This window comes from Actinia tenebrosa, unplaced genomic scaffold (genome assembly GCF_029948245.1).
Source record: "Actinia tenebrosa isolate PJP-AT-01 unplaced genomic scaffold, QUT_ActTen_1.0 PGA_scaffold9__36_contigs__length_13948895, whole genome shotgun sequence".
Lineage (NCBI taxonomy): Eukaryota > Metazoa > Cnidaria > Anthozoa > Actiniaria > Actiniidae > Actinia > Actinia tenebrosa.
In genome coordinates, this window is record NW_028292586.1 from 3,454,543 (window position 1) to 3,469,162 (window position 14,620).

The 14,620-nt window shown below is 36.4% G+C and overlaps 2 protein-coding genes and 1 non-coding gene across 4 annotated transcripts; 1 reads left to right on the top strand and 2 right to left on the bottom strand.

Moving 5' to 3' along the window:
* Window positions 1-348: 348 nt before the first annotated feature.
* Window positions 349-12,091, bottom strand: LOC116298271 (uncharacterized). Of its 2 annotated transcripts, none has more exons than XR_004197314.2 (2): window positions 10,914-12,091; window positions 349-674 (listed from the first exon to the last, which is right to left on the bottom strand). It is a non-coding gene; the product is annotated as an uncharacterized LOC116298271 (transcript). The 2 variants fall into 2 exon arrangements; XR_016118848.1 differs by lacking the exon at window positions 10,914-12,091 and adding an exon at window positions 2,308-3,014.
* On the bottom strand, window positions 3,102-6,320 carry LOC148904498 (galanin receptor 2b-like). Its single transcript, XM_089024912.1, has one exon. The coding sequence runs from the start codon at window positions 4,187-4,189 to the stop codon at window positions 3,227-3,229; it is 963 nt and encodes a 320-aa protein (XP_088881038.1). The 5' UTR covers window positions 4,190-6,320; the 3' UTR covers window positions 3,102-3,226.
* Window positions 12,092-12,239: 148 nt separating the features above from the next.
* Window positions 12,240-14,573, top strand: LOC116298270 (kelch-like protein 24). The gene has a single exon (XM_031706659.2). It carries the CDS (start codon window positions 12,240-12,242, stop codon window positions 13,584-13,586), a length of 1,347 nt encoding a protein of 448 aa, XP_031562519.2. The 3' UTR covers window positions 13,587-14,573.
* Window positions 14,574-14,620: the final 47 nt, after the last annotated feature.

Here is a 14,620-nt window from a genome sequence, read left to right on the forward strand (position 1 = left end):
AACTGATGTACTATGGTAAAATGCCTGTTTGAAGCGGTATTTTCAATTGTACAAAGATGTTTTGTTGCTTTTGTGTTAGAATGTTGCTTTGTCAGGCTTTTTTATAGAAAATATATGGGAAATAAGCAAATGAAGGTCTAAACCTAATTTTCGAATACAATTTTTGCTTTGGGTTAACAATTTGATTCATCTCCACTTCCAAACGAGTTAAACTTTCTGAATAACAAGATTTTAGCCTTGTACAACAGCCTTTCTTCAAGAAAATAGTTTTTGGCGCTCACTGCTTGAATACGAAGAGAATCCTCTCTTAATAAAACTGATGGAAACAGTTTTAAAAAAACAGTGTAATAAAGACGTATTTGTTTTATTTGTAACTTTAACAGCGTTACTGTCCTTCTTCTGAGTATTACAAAAGATTAACATGTTTGTTTTCTTCTTCGCTTCACAACTAATAACGCTTTATTCCATTTTTTCTTTTTTTAGAGTTACAATGATAAACGGAATTTTTAACTTTACAATTATTACATGTATTATATCTGACAATGGATAAGAGTATAAGCAAAAGCCAAGTTCATATGCTAACATGAATAATTAAGAGCTGTTTTTTCCCTTTCCTCTCTCTTAGTCATTGATAGCAGCAGATGATGATGACAGCAGGACACTCTGGGCTATAACTAAATATAGAAAAATTGTTAATACATCTTCCTATACAAACGTAGTCGGCTATTTTGATTGGTTGTTTCCAGTTGATCTGTTTTTGACTTTTGACGATGGTCAGTTCAAAACAGTTGTAAGTTGTAAGAAAATTTTGAAAGGCGTCTATATAATCCAATCTATGGACGTACTAGAAGTTTGTTCTGCATGAGAAAATAGAAATGGCATTTGAAAAGTGAAGCTTGCTTCATCACAAATTGTTATCTACTTAGCATACAAATGGAATTATTCAGGGCCACAGAAGTCAATTAGATCAAGATTGGTGTTATTGAATTTATCTTCAGAAATGAAATTTCGCATTCAATGTGCTCTAGTTTAATCGATTAAGTTTGGTTTTCTTTGAAACATAATTCATATCTCAGGTCGAATAAATTTTGGAGATATCAAATAAATAAACCTGTTGATAAATATATTTTTTCTTTTCGGTTAATTCTGAACTAAACCGATCGTCGCGACTCGCGACGAATAAAGAGAGAAAAAGTTAAGTCGACTCGAGACTCGTTTTATATTTCATAAGTCAATCCAGAGAAAGAGAGCTCAGTAGAAGTTCGCTTACATTATCATTTGAACTCTCTTTAGCATTTACTATATTTTTAATCCCTAGCAAACAGTTCAGAAAAGATTCAGTGTTTTGAACGAAAGCATGGATGTGAAACTTCGCAATAATAGTACAGTTAGCATACAGCTGCTCGCAATAGCTGTAATAGTTAGAGATGCAAATATCTTAGGAAAAAAGTCGCTACGATTACGATCATGAATAATAAGCCTTCCACTTTTTACCTTGTAGTTGTCACCTTTTCGTGAAAATCTTAATAATAACTTTCAATTCAATATTTGAAAAAATACAATGCCATCTGCTAAGTCAACTGCTTGTTGTCAATGAGCTTCATAAATCTCACTAGCAAAATTAAGTTACAATCTTCAGACCACAAATATGTCCTCAAATGGTGTCAGAAGAAGATAAAGTTAGACTCATTCTCTTTGAAGATAAGTTGCTAAAAATAATTAGTCATCCTCGTGCTTCTGAATTTTCGAGTTCATAAACTAAGTATAATTTCATCAAACCGAATATATCAAAGAGTTTGAATTTAAAAAACAAAAAACATTGTTTTGATAGTGATTGTGGACTCCATATCTCACAAGCCGACTGGCTCTGAGGCTGATTTCTATAGAATTCCCTGTCAGCCAATGAATTTTACTATAATAAAGTTTTTTCTGTTTTGTTGTGGTTTAAAGGACCTGTTTCTTCTTGCTTTTCTTTCTTTTTCATTTTTCATTTGCTCTACAGACGTACGTTTTCCCCCCTAGCTTTACAAAAATATACTGCAAAAATCAACTTCTAATAAATTCCAATTGGAATTTCAGTCGATGAACAGCCACTATGCCACTACCAAATCCGATTTTATTTTATTTTCATTTCATCTATTCAAAATTTTTTTACGGTAACCCGACATTTGTTTTATGAAATAAAAATTTATTTATATAAGGAAATAAATCTTAATTAAGTTGGCAAGTTTCTCAAAATTGTGAGAGTTTTTTCTTTTTTACATAGTATTAGGAATTTATGCGGATGGATTTTTGTCAGAGACTTACAGACTCATAATGTTTACGAAGAAATTTAACGTATTTTCAAGCTCGCTTCAGGTGATTTTCTTGTACACCGTGACGAGGACAACAAAACTGTTGGGTTTTTCCGTCGTTCTTGCTAGGAGCGAAGAGTTGGAAAAACGCATCCTTTGATATGATACAGATCAGTACTAGGTACAAGATACCGATAGCAAAGTACATCAAATGGTCCGAGTCGATTGAAACACCCATTTTGTTTCTTTCGTATGCCTTAGAACTGTTTTTTGATATCGCAGGATAAATTGTTCGATAGAAAGATGGCGGATGGAAGTGAGAGAATATATTAAAATCGTTGGCGCATGCTCGTGTCGAAGGTATTATCGTTGTATTATATTCTTGTTTTCAGAGCAGGCGGCTCCTTACCTTGAAGGATTAAAGTGAATCCAACAGTTTTAATAACATTATGTCACCATGTTGGATGATATTACAAAAGGCATGGCCCACCATGTTGGATGATATTACAAAAGGCATGGCCCACCATGTTGGATGATATTACAAAATACATGGCCACCATGATATGGATATGATATTACAAAATACATGACGGTCATGGGAGGCCATGTTGGTTGATATAACGAAAGCTTTGTTAAAGATTCCACAACATTGCCGCCATGCATGAAAACAAAGCAATATCTCATAATCAACAAAACGATAACGATAGCAATAAAAACAAATGCAAAAATAATCGTTAAAGTAAAATAAAAACGGCTAAAAAAGTAAAGCGTAATGGGAAATAAAGCATATTTATAATAATAAAGACCGACAGAAACTTCTATTTTTAATAAAAACCTGTAAGAATATAATACTTTAGCTTTGATTAAGTTTTACATCGCATAATTAAAAGAAAATTACATTTGAAATTATAGTTATTGCATCAGTCATCCTTTTAATCCCGTTGAACGGACTGGTCCTCTTCAACTTGCTGTCTTGGGAGACATTTAATACAGCCATATAGAATCTTCTTAAAACCTTCTCTATAATTAGAACTTTGAAAAGCACAAATAAAAGGACTGATTGATGAATTACCATAAAGCATGGTTACCACTATGTTATGTGCAGAAGGACTGTAAGTAGTGAATATCGCGTACTGCACAAATGAAGCTATGTACGGTGCAAAGCAAATCAGATACGCGATTGTTATAAGCACAAGAAACTTTATTAGTTTACGCTTTGATTTCTTGTCACTATCAGCCGTTGCAGATTCGGGTAATATTGATTTCGTAAAGTAGAGATTTTTGATAAGATTAGAATAACAAAAAACCATAGTTCCTACCAAAGTTATAAAAGTGACGCTGAGAACTGTCAACAACACATTCTTAAACAAAGTCGAAGACCATTTTTCAGTGCAATTTTGTTCATTTTCATCGTACTTAATGAAGATTACAAATGGGACCAAAATGGCGCACCAAAAAAACCATATCCCAGCGATAACATAGCGGACGTTTTCGGTCGTAAGTCGTCGTCCAGCTCTTAGAGGTTTGATGATAGCATGATAACGTTCAACTGCAATCAGGGTGAAAGTGGTGCCTGATACAGCAGTAGTGAGCTTAGGCAAGCTATTATACGTGAAAAATCTGCACAGAAAGTCGCTTGCGGAGCCGCCAGGTGGTGCTAGAAAGCTAAAGCCATCAGCTGGGATGAGCCATATTACGGTAAACAAGTTAGCAACGGCTACATTTACAAGTAAGAAGTTTGTAGTAGTGTACATTGAAGGTGTCGTCTTCACTACTACAATAACAAGTGCATTGCCAACCACTCCAGTTAGAATGATAACAGCATGGACAAGGAGGAAGGAAGTTTCGACAGCTGCAGTTATTGAGCTACTCTTGGAAGTGTTTGACACATTCATGCTGGAGTTATAAATAGGACCTTGTCGACGTTTACTTTTGAAAACAGCTACTCAAACGTAGAGCTCTTCTTAGTATAGATCAACCAGATTATTTCAAACTGAGTGTTCGGACAAAAAAAAAAAAGTATAAATAAGTTGTAGGACCTAAACAGTTGCTCAAACGTAACTTCTTCAAGATACTTTGCTCTGGGCCATGGGAGAGCTTAGTTATAAAATCAATCTACCACCTGGTTGTGTCATAGTTTTCGGATCAAAAAAGTATGAATGACAGAATAAAGTTTTAATTAAATGCTTTACAGAAAGAAAGAACAAAAGATATGAAAAGAACCGCGGCATCAGTTATCAGTCTCGGTTAATAATGATGCTCAGAGATGATAAATTTCTTATCTGAACTTAATGACAAATGAATTCACCTGCCCTTTTGATGAATTGCTGATTTACAAAGTGCATGTTTGTTTCCCGTTTTTTATCTGATCTGAGGTCTCTCTTGCTTGAATAGAATATTGAATGTAGTGGTAGTGTGTGAGTGAAAAGTGTCCCCACTTAGTGCCGTGTGAAAGCGCTAGAACGAGTAGAAATCATCCGAGTCAATTCTTTCTTAGGCCCCGTCCACACTATTCAGGGCGAATCCGGAACAATTCTTCACCGAAAACGGAATTTTTCGAAAACGGTCTCCAGAGTGGAACAACTTGAAAACGCCGGCTAGCCGTATTAGTGTGGACGGAGAACATTTCGAATACGATGACGTCATGATTGTCATGGGAACTTGGCGGGAAGGCTAACAATTCACCGCGGGCTCAATTTCAGCTTCGATGCGCATGCTCTGCAGATGTGCAATAAAGCGTTTTTGCAGCCTCTGATCGGACTAGTCCAAAACATTTTCTCCGTTTTCATGTGTGGACGGAAAACATATTTTCGGTTTCGGTGTGAAAGTTGCTGATTCAAATTTATCCGGCATAGTGTGGACGGGGCCTTAGTTTTTGTCGGTGTTGTTGTATGTTGTTTGGATATATTAAATTCTTGTGGTAGTTTTAGCCCGGGCTTTGGATATTGCGTCTTTTAAGTTACAAAGAGTTTATTTTTTCAATATGCAAATGACTGTGACATCATCCCAGGCTTCATTTATACAAATTTTAACTAGTTCACACAAACAATATTAAAAAGCATTATCATTATACTCAAGCTTTCCAAAATGTCGATTGTAATTTGGCTTCTCATAATGGTTAGAGTTTAGTATTACAAGATAGCTAGCGTTTAGTAAAGTTAAAACAAATACATTCAAAAGCCTGGGATGACGTCCAAGTCACTCTCATAGTGTATGTATGAACCTAAAGACGCAACATTCAAATGAAGGAATATTTCACAATAGTCCCCTTCACCGTTCCCTGCGCTATCTTGAAAGGTAGTCATGTCTTTGCATGGTTGCAAGACGAACGGTGAGCTTGCAATGATGAGACCTGTGAATAATTGTCCAAGGTGTTAAAAAAGGTCTCTAGCATTGCAAGTTCGTCTGGCTTTGACGCAAAGACACGGCTACCTTTCAAGATGGCGCAGGGAATTGTGAAAGAGATTATTCCAACTTAATGAATATGATGATGACGAAATTTACGTTCTATATTTAAAGTGCACCCAGTAACCCCTGATACAATGCTCGGCATTAATTCTAAATAAGGTGAATAGTCGCCTGAGCCGCCAGTCGTCCTCACGCCAGCGACCTTTAGATACGACGACGAGTACGAGATCGAGTACGAGTACGAGTTTTAAAATTGGTCCTGTGAATCGTAGTCGATTTCAGATTTTTTACAATCTAAAGTTTCAATCACGTACACTATCACGACTACAAAAAGATAGTGCCTCTTTTTAAAAGTTAAACACTCGTACTCGTACTCGTCCTCTTACTCGTCGTCGGATCTAAAGGTCTCTAGTATTGCAGCTCAGGTAGCCAGCACTGCGGCTCTACTACTCGCGGTACCCAAAATAGTGTCCGCTCAATAGAGGTCGCAATCACGATATATAAATATGCCAAACTCCTGTTGTTGAAGTTGTTGTTCATTGCTGTTGTTTTTTATCTGTTTTCTTTCTTTTATATTTAGTAGGCCATTGATTAATATCCACTACTAAGCTCTATTTCTTGCCTGAAAAGTCCAGAAAAATCAGTCAGTACAGTAATACACTCAACAAAATTACTTGATTCTGATTGAACAGTTGAATCCCTTATAGTACACTCAACAAAATTACTTGACTCTGATTGGTCGAAAGGAGTACAATTATAGCGTTAATTGTACTCCGTAGGAGTACCGAATTAAGTCGCTATGGAAAAACGGCCAAAAAAATGTCAACAGCGGCAAAAAAAAAAAAAACCGTAAAAACTAATAAGAACTAATCTTTTTTATGCATTTCAGTTGCGCGATGGACTGAAAATCGGTCGCCAAATAGACAAAGATGAACGGCGTCGCTTCGCATTTTTTACTGAAATTTTGTTGAGTGAACTATAAACAAAAAATCGCACGATCTTCTCGCACAATTTGGAATTAATAGACACTCGACACTCGTGTCTATTAATTTCCAAATTGTACGAGAAGATCGTGCGATTTCCTATACAAATTGTATTCTGTAGAAACAAAATATTGCACGATCTTCTCGTAAAATACAGAATTCATAGATACTCGAGATGTTTTGAAAGCTCTCAAATTGGGCTCGCCTATAAAAGGCCCGTCCATTTTTGAAAACTTTCACTGACATCACTCGTACCTATAAATTCTGAATTGTACTCGAGATCGGATTTCCTATACTAATTAAACAGAATAGAGCTAAATATTATATGTTTTTCCCGCGTCTTTGTTTTCCCATATAATTTCCCGTGCTCATGCATTCTATTTATAGAAATACAGATAAAAGGAATACGCGCTTAAGCACAAAGTTCGATAGAAGTGACTGGCCTTCAAGATAAAACGACAGAGAACAATGGAATTTCGTTCTAACACTGTTATTATTATTAGAGTGATTTTATTTACTACTTAATTTTTTGTCACTGGTTAGATAAAATCACTCATAACGTTTTGACGATTCTTTCACAGGCCAAGCCGTGAAATCACTCTAGGAATGATAAATCTTAGAGAGTAGAAAGACATTTTGTGTCTGTTTGACTAACATCGATTATCAAGAACTGCATCGCATAATTTTCCACTTTAAATAAATAGTATGAATTATTTATAGGGAAGTGAAGTAAACGTGTCCTCGATGAGTCGAACAAATTGAAAAATCAGTTCGATTAATATTAGCAAAAGTATACCCACACAGCCAGTATTTAAGATTGCATATTACGTTCAGAATTTTAAATTTTACCTTTCAATTTTTTTGAATATTAGTGGCTTTCTTAGTCTCCTCAACAGCCGTTTTCCCAATATTTTTCTCCTTTTCGTTTCCTTTCGGTTCCTTCGTTTTGACGCTGGAGTCTTTCCCTTTAGCTTGTCCAAACGGATCTTCGTAAAGATATTCCATGAGTAGTAGGTATGTCATTCCAAGATAAGCCAGGAACACGAATATCTGGACAAGCCACGCCACGTCCAGGTTCAACAATGGTATAATCATTGTGTTTATATTTGTGACGAGAAAAAGTTTTAAACCGCAAGGTAAAGTGCTTTGCTGATGTGAGCAGCAAATATTTTTTTTGAAGCGCGCTGAGCAAAAGTACCAGCTATTACGCTTGTTTAGTATGCTAATTATGCTACAGGTGACCAAGACAGGTAGCCCAACGCAAATAATATCATTAACTGTAGACCTTTTTAACTCGTGGATACGCGAGGCGTAGAAACGAGTTATTGTGAGGGCTCTGAATATGCAAATGTGTCACTCACTCACTCACTAAGATGTTAGCAGATCGATATTTAAACGATTACCAATCGCGTTTACTTCAAATATACTAATAAGTGTGACGTCTATTAAGGCTTAATTAGTTATACAAAATTGAACTGGTTCATAGAAACAGTGTTTAAAAAGCATCATTAATTTACTCATGGGAAAGCTATTTTAAATTTGTATTTTCAAAATGGCCAGCATTTAGTATTACTAGTTACAACAAAAACACTCAAATACCTTACCTGACGTCATCATCATTAACATATTGGAAGTATAAACCTTCATAACTTAGAGACGCATCACTCAAATCAAGAAATATTTTACCAATCAACTATTTACTTCATGTAAAATCAGAACTGAAAGTATTGTCGAAGGGTGCATGTGCACTTTAAAGAGAAACGCAGTTATAATACCAGACTCGCTTCAAAATCTACCTTCTCCATTCCTCGCATAAGAACGAACTATGGAAAATGTGACATTAGATTTACTTGTGTAAAGGTGCGGGATTCTATTGATGAGGCAAATTCACTGAATACTTAGCAAGCCGATCTTTAAGAAAGAACTGAAAAATCGTCTACTGGAGTCTTATAAGCTAATTCATCTGTAAAATATTATAAATATCATAATATTTATAGTTCTATTGGTATATTAGTTGTTTGTTTGTGCCCAGTGATGTAAATCATAGTTTCCATTATATTTTCCTTCATTTTTTTTGGATTTTTTTTGGATTTTTTTTTTTTTTTTTTTTTTTTTGCTTTTGCATTAATTTAACTTCTATTTATTTGATCTCTCTCGTGTTCTGCCAATCCCCGCGTGCTTTATAACTGCACACAGTTCAGTATAAACCTTGAAAAAAAATCTTGATATCTCCAAAATGCATCACTCAAATCATATAAAAATATTTTACCATTCAACTCTTCACTTCATATTATATTGCTAGAGTGTTGGCCATATTGCCGTGTTTAGCGCCGGCTAGTAGCACTTTATATATATATATATATATATATTCACCTCGAATTCGTCTCCATTAGTGATTACTTCACTAACTATTTTTGAACTATTGACGTCATAACTAGGGATCTTTTAACAGTTTATAGGGACTATTAAGAAGATGATCGTAATTTATATCCAAAAACTGCTCAAGAAAATCCCCTTTACCGATAGGTATTTAAAAAGAATCAATGCTGTTGACATACAAAGTCAGTTTCAGCTAAGTTCGGTTCAAATCATGAGTTTAACTGAAGACGAACTTAAAGGTAAGTTGAACTAGAGACATACCTAACAATATTACGATTATTACGATTATTTGTCGAATATACGATTTATTGTCGAATTCAGTTCTTATATTCTTTGAACTCTGATATACTAAATAACATCTGATCACGTTTATCCCATCAGATTTTTAGATAAAATTTCACATTTATACTCAATCATATACGAGTCTGCACAAAAGCTGGTGCGTTGGATGTCGAACACTTCCGCCTCTCTGCTTGGCCAGATTATTTAAAAAAATTCTAGCTTTGCATTTATTTACGATTGCACCATACAATCTCGTGGAAATTAGCGAATAAAAATCGTTAAAATAAATATTGCCACTGAACAAAGTACAAAAAATATATATGAAATGTTCTTGCCAAGATGCATGACCGTATTTTATTTCGAGCGACTTTAATCAAACCTGTCACTGCGTGACAACTAGCTCTAGTTGTTTCAATTCAGACTTAAGAGCCAGGCCTCAAGGGAATAATTGCTTGGAATATTCTACCTTTTTAACAAACCCTTCAGCTAATATTTTCACCATTGGTGGCGCATATTATCGCTTGAACTTTAAACACAAATTTTTGAGAAACGGTTATGCCAATTCATATCCCTTAGATGGATTCTTGGAAAACCATTGTTGACCTTCGCTCTTACTGTCTACAACTTCATTAAATATGCAAGAAAAAAAGTTATTAGAAATACTATGCAATGAGGGAGACTTGGAAGTGAATAACAAGAAAGGGGGATTCTTAACATCCAGCCAGCTTAAAAATATTTACGCGTAATTAGCTGTATTACTGGCTTTCACTTGACGTCATTTCCTGTCTCGTGCGGAATGTTCATCAGCTGAATCACAAGTTTTCAATAGAATTCTTTCTGGTTGACAGCACATGGTGGCCAGTGTTTGACCACCATTTGGAGCAGATAATGAGATTCAAAGACTCTTATCAGTGAGTGAAAGCCAGCCATTCCCCTTTTCGGCGCTAGCCGTCACGGGGTATAAATTGTTTTAGATTGTGTTACGGTCACCAAAAAGTTCGGACATTGTTCTCGAATTACCGTACAGATGTACTAAATCTAATTGAACAATCTTAATTGCAGCTTTACGATAGAGTGCAAACAATATAACCATGAAACTTTAGTATTACTAAATAGCACAATTTCATGCAAATTCCATTGTTTTCTATTGTTTAATTAGCACTATTTTGTACTATTTAGTAATTAGTGTTTCACGGATTAATTGTTTGCACTCTAATAACGAATGAAGCATAATAAAAGTGTGAATAAACTTAACGCACGTGAGGATATATGACACCTGAGTCGACGTAAAAACCAAAGACCAGCGCACGTTTTGCATAGTAAATAAAACTAGCTAGCGATACAGTGAAAATAAAAACGCTTGTAGAAAAAATTATGAGGGCAAAGAAAATAAAGCAATAATGCAAACATTAATTCAGCGAACGAGTACTGACATAACTCTTAGGGAGTAAAATCTCAACAGAATTTGAAGCGACTAAAGACACGTGCAACACAAAACGATAAATGTTCAAAACATTAAAAGGCACTGAGCTTTACATAAAAATAAAAATCAATTGGCAACACAAACCTAACCCATTCGCCGATAGTGCTTGCAAGCTGTACAAGGCATTCTGATTTCAATTCATACTTGTTATTCAACCTGATATTTGGTAAAAACACATCCAAGCCGTAGCAGGCTTGAAGTGGACTGACTGATATGCTAAGCAGTTTGTCATACATTTATACCAGCAAGACCGCTGACAATAGAACTTTTGCACCATCACGTGACGGCAGCCATGTTAGATGGCAGGAACAATACAACCGTTTTACATGAGAAAGAGTTCAATTCCCGGGATTTTATTGTTCTGCCATATAACCACAGGCAGTCCAAGCTGAATTTTTCCTCCCGCACTTGATGGTGCAAAAAGTACGATTAAATCCGAGCTCTTTGTCTGTCTGTCCGTCTGTTCCTTAGCTGCAAGTGTACTGATAATAGGACGTTTGCATGATGGCGTCATTTGACTCCCACTACCATAATGCTTCGCGAATTTTCTTTCTTATTCAAATTTGTATTTCCCTATGAGACTAGTAAGACAATTGGTGCTAATTAACTGAATAAAAGAAAGTGTGCAAGGGAGTCTGGTAGTAGAGGTCAGTGACGCCATCATGCAAACGTCCTATTATGAGAATATCCATCAGCTCATTATGTGGAAAATCTGGAATGACAATTCTTGAAACTTGCTTGAAATTGTTTTTGTACCGTTGACTCACGCTGGTAGGAGTTTCAGTTGATTTGAAAGACTCTTATGAAACAATTTCTTCTCACTTTTATGCTTATTCAAATACAAAAGCGAAAGATCATTTTCACACTCTTTACCGATGGAATTTGTACTATTTCTTTCGTATTTTAATTTCCTGTTAGCCTCGCGGCATCCGAGATATTTAAGAGAGCCGATCTATAGTCATAAGAAAAACCACTAGCGAAATCAAAATCAAATCGAAATCTGTTATAAGCAAAATTTAGTCTTTGTAGTATTTCGACCTAAGTTAGGACGAATGGCCTAGTAAGGAAATCCTTCTAAAACCACATCTACTAAGGAAAAATCTTTCTAGTCAGCTTCGGTGCACCTTATAGGCTCGTAGCAAACCTCTCGTATTGGGCCAAAAGTTAACTAGTCTCCTAAAGGACAAGTCGAATATAGAGTGGTACTCCAGGCAATCCCGGAGCTTATTCAGCCCAATTCTAACACTTCCTGTCTCGTGACGAGGACGACAGGAAGTTGAAATGGCATTTAAACATAAACTTATACTTTATGACTCCAAGTAATTTCTGAAATATTTTAGAATTCAATTCAAGCAGTTTAATTACTTTTTCTTTATTGTGCAGAATCGGTTTACTGATCGATGAAGTGTCATGGAAAGAGCGCCGATGAATAATTCGTCAATTATCGAAGCAAAAGTACAAGATGGCAAGCTTGTTTACATCTTCGACAAGAATCAACACGCTCAAACTCTTCTTCGCAACCTCATTGCCATGCAAGGCAACGACGAAGGAAGTCTGACGGATGTGGTCATCACCAGTAAAGAGAATGAGCAGTTTTATTTCCATGGACCGATCCTGGCTGCTTTGAGTAAAAACCTAGAGGAAAACCTTCTGAAACGAGGTCTTGGCTCTGCAGCCTCTAAGAAAACCAAAATTGTCATGGAGGAAAATTTCAGCTCAGAAGCTATTCAGTGTCTGTGGGACTATGCTTACACATCAGTCGTAACTCTTACCCCGTCCAATATCAACGAGGTGAAGGAGCTGGCAGAACATTATGGTATCGTTCGTCTAATGCAGGAATGCAAAGAATTATTAGATCGAGAAACTCCTTTTGGAGAAGGCCAAGACAAGGAAGAGGTAGGATTCAAAGATCTTCCTGAGATCATTCTAGACCGTCTGCACAACTTCCATGAGAAAAAAGTGTTGTGTACAGCTGTAATTACTGATTGTTTATCGTCGACAAGGTTTCCATGCCATGGTGCTGTTATTGCAGCAGCTTGCAACGAGTTCTTTTTTGAATTGGTCTTTGGGGATGGCAATAACTTTATTGATGTCGACGACCACACACTCCAGGCCATGGGCCCTTTTTTGCAGTATCTTTACACAGCTAAGTTGATGATCGATGAAGCAACAGTTCTGCCACTAATAAGGTTTGCAGCCAAGTTCAGTATACCAAGCATTGGAAATGCGTGTTGCAACTGGCTCAAATTTACGTTAACAGCCAACAATGCTTTGCCATTTATGACTATTGCGCAAGATTTCCTGAACAAGGAGAAAAACCTAAGTTCAGGAAGAGAAAGCCAAGACGACGTCAGCTTTGCCTCTGCATTGGCTGATCTATATCAGTATGCCAGGAGATTTGTTTTGAGGAATTTTTTCAGTGTCCAAGAGAGCGTCCAGTATCTTGGGTTTTCTTTAGAAGAGTTAATTGATTTGCTTGCTGATGACGACCTTGGAGTTCATTCAGAAGAAGACGTCTTCTATGCTGTTATGAAATGGGTTTGTTGCAGCCCAGAAACACGCGCCAATGATCTTCCAGTCCTTCTTCAAGCTGTTCGTCTTGCATACATCCCTGCTGAGTTCCTTGAAGCAATGCTGCATCACGACCTGATGATAAATAATAGTCGGTGCATTCAGATGATTGAAGATGCTCAAACAATTGTACTTCCATCTACACCACGTCGACGTTCCACGGTGCAACGATATGATGTTGGTTGATATAATAAAATGATGCATTGAAAAGTCTTTTGTTAAATTCATCTAAGATGGTGGCTATGACGTCGTGTGCAAACCAAACGCAGAATATTATTCGTGCAGTTTACTGTGCTACATACGCGCCGTACCGGGCCGGAACTTATACACAAGTTTTGGATTTCTTTTTGACAATGCAACTTTTTGATATTAACTCAGGGTTAGCCTCGAATCATTGTCTAAACTTTCACAAACACCAACGATAAAGTAAAGAATGCACAACTTTACCAATACAAACAATTGGAAATTCCACGGATCTTCACTGGAACACATGAATATTTGCACAAAGTGGAGGCTAAGGCTAAGGCCAAACGTCGAACTTTACATGAGCCGAACCTAAATGTGTTTAGGATCGACTCATAATTAAACGTCGAACTTATTTATGTCGATTTCAACACAAATAAGACCAAACTAATCGCAGTCAGCGGTTACACCATCATAATGCGATTCCATAATCAAATCATGAGCTGCAGCAGCTATGTTGAAAAAATTGTTAACGGCGCTTGCGTGGTGAAAAAGGATAATTAAACAGTAATTATCAACATGATTTATGCATTCAGATCGGCTCATGTGAGGTTCCACGTTTGACACCAAGTCAATCTACAGTCGTTCTTCCCGACTGACTTAGTCGTGAAGATGGGTCCAAATACCTGTCGAACTTAATAGGCCCTTTGCAGTTAACGGTCACGTGTCTGTACTGGTGAGCAAAATTTTTGTTTTTGTTTGAAATTGGTGATTTTTTTTAGCTACTTGTAAATAACTGAATGAAAACATGTGTATCCAGTGTGTTACGAAATGCAGTTTCATTATGATCTCTCGAAACAGGTTGTAGAATTAACAAATTTACGATGGTTTAGCGTGGTATGTCCTCTTATTTACCACGATATGACGTCAAAAGTTGGTCAAAATGTTATGGACTCACGAGGCGTAAGCCGAGTGGGTCCATAACTAATTTTGACCAACGTTTGGCGTCATGTCGTGGTAAATAAGAGGACATACCA

Coding starts and splice junctions, on each gene's coding strand:
- LOC148904498 (XM_089024912.1), bottom strand. CDS start 4,189: ATGAATGTGTCAAACACTTCCAAGAGTAGCTCAATAACTGCAGCTGTC.
- LOC116298270 (XM_031706659.2), top strand. CDS start 12,240: ATGGAAAGAGCGCCGATGAATAATTCGTCAATTATCGAAGCAAAAGTA.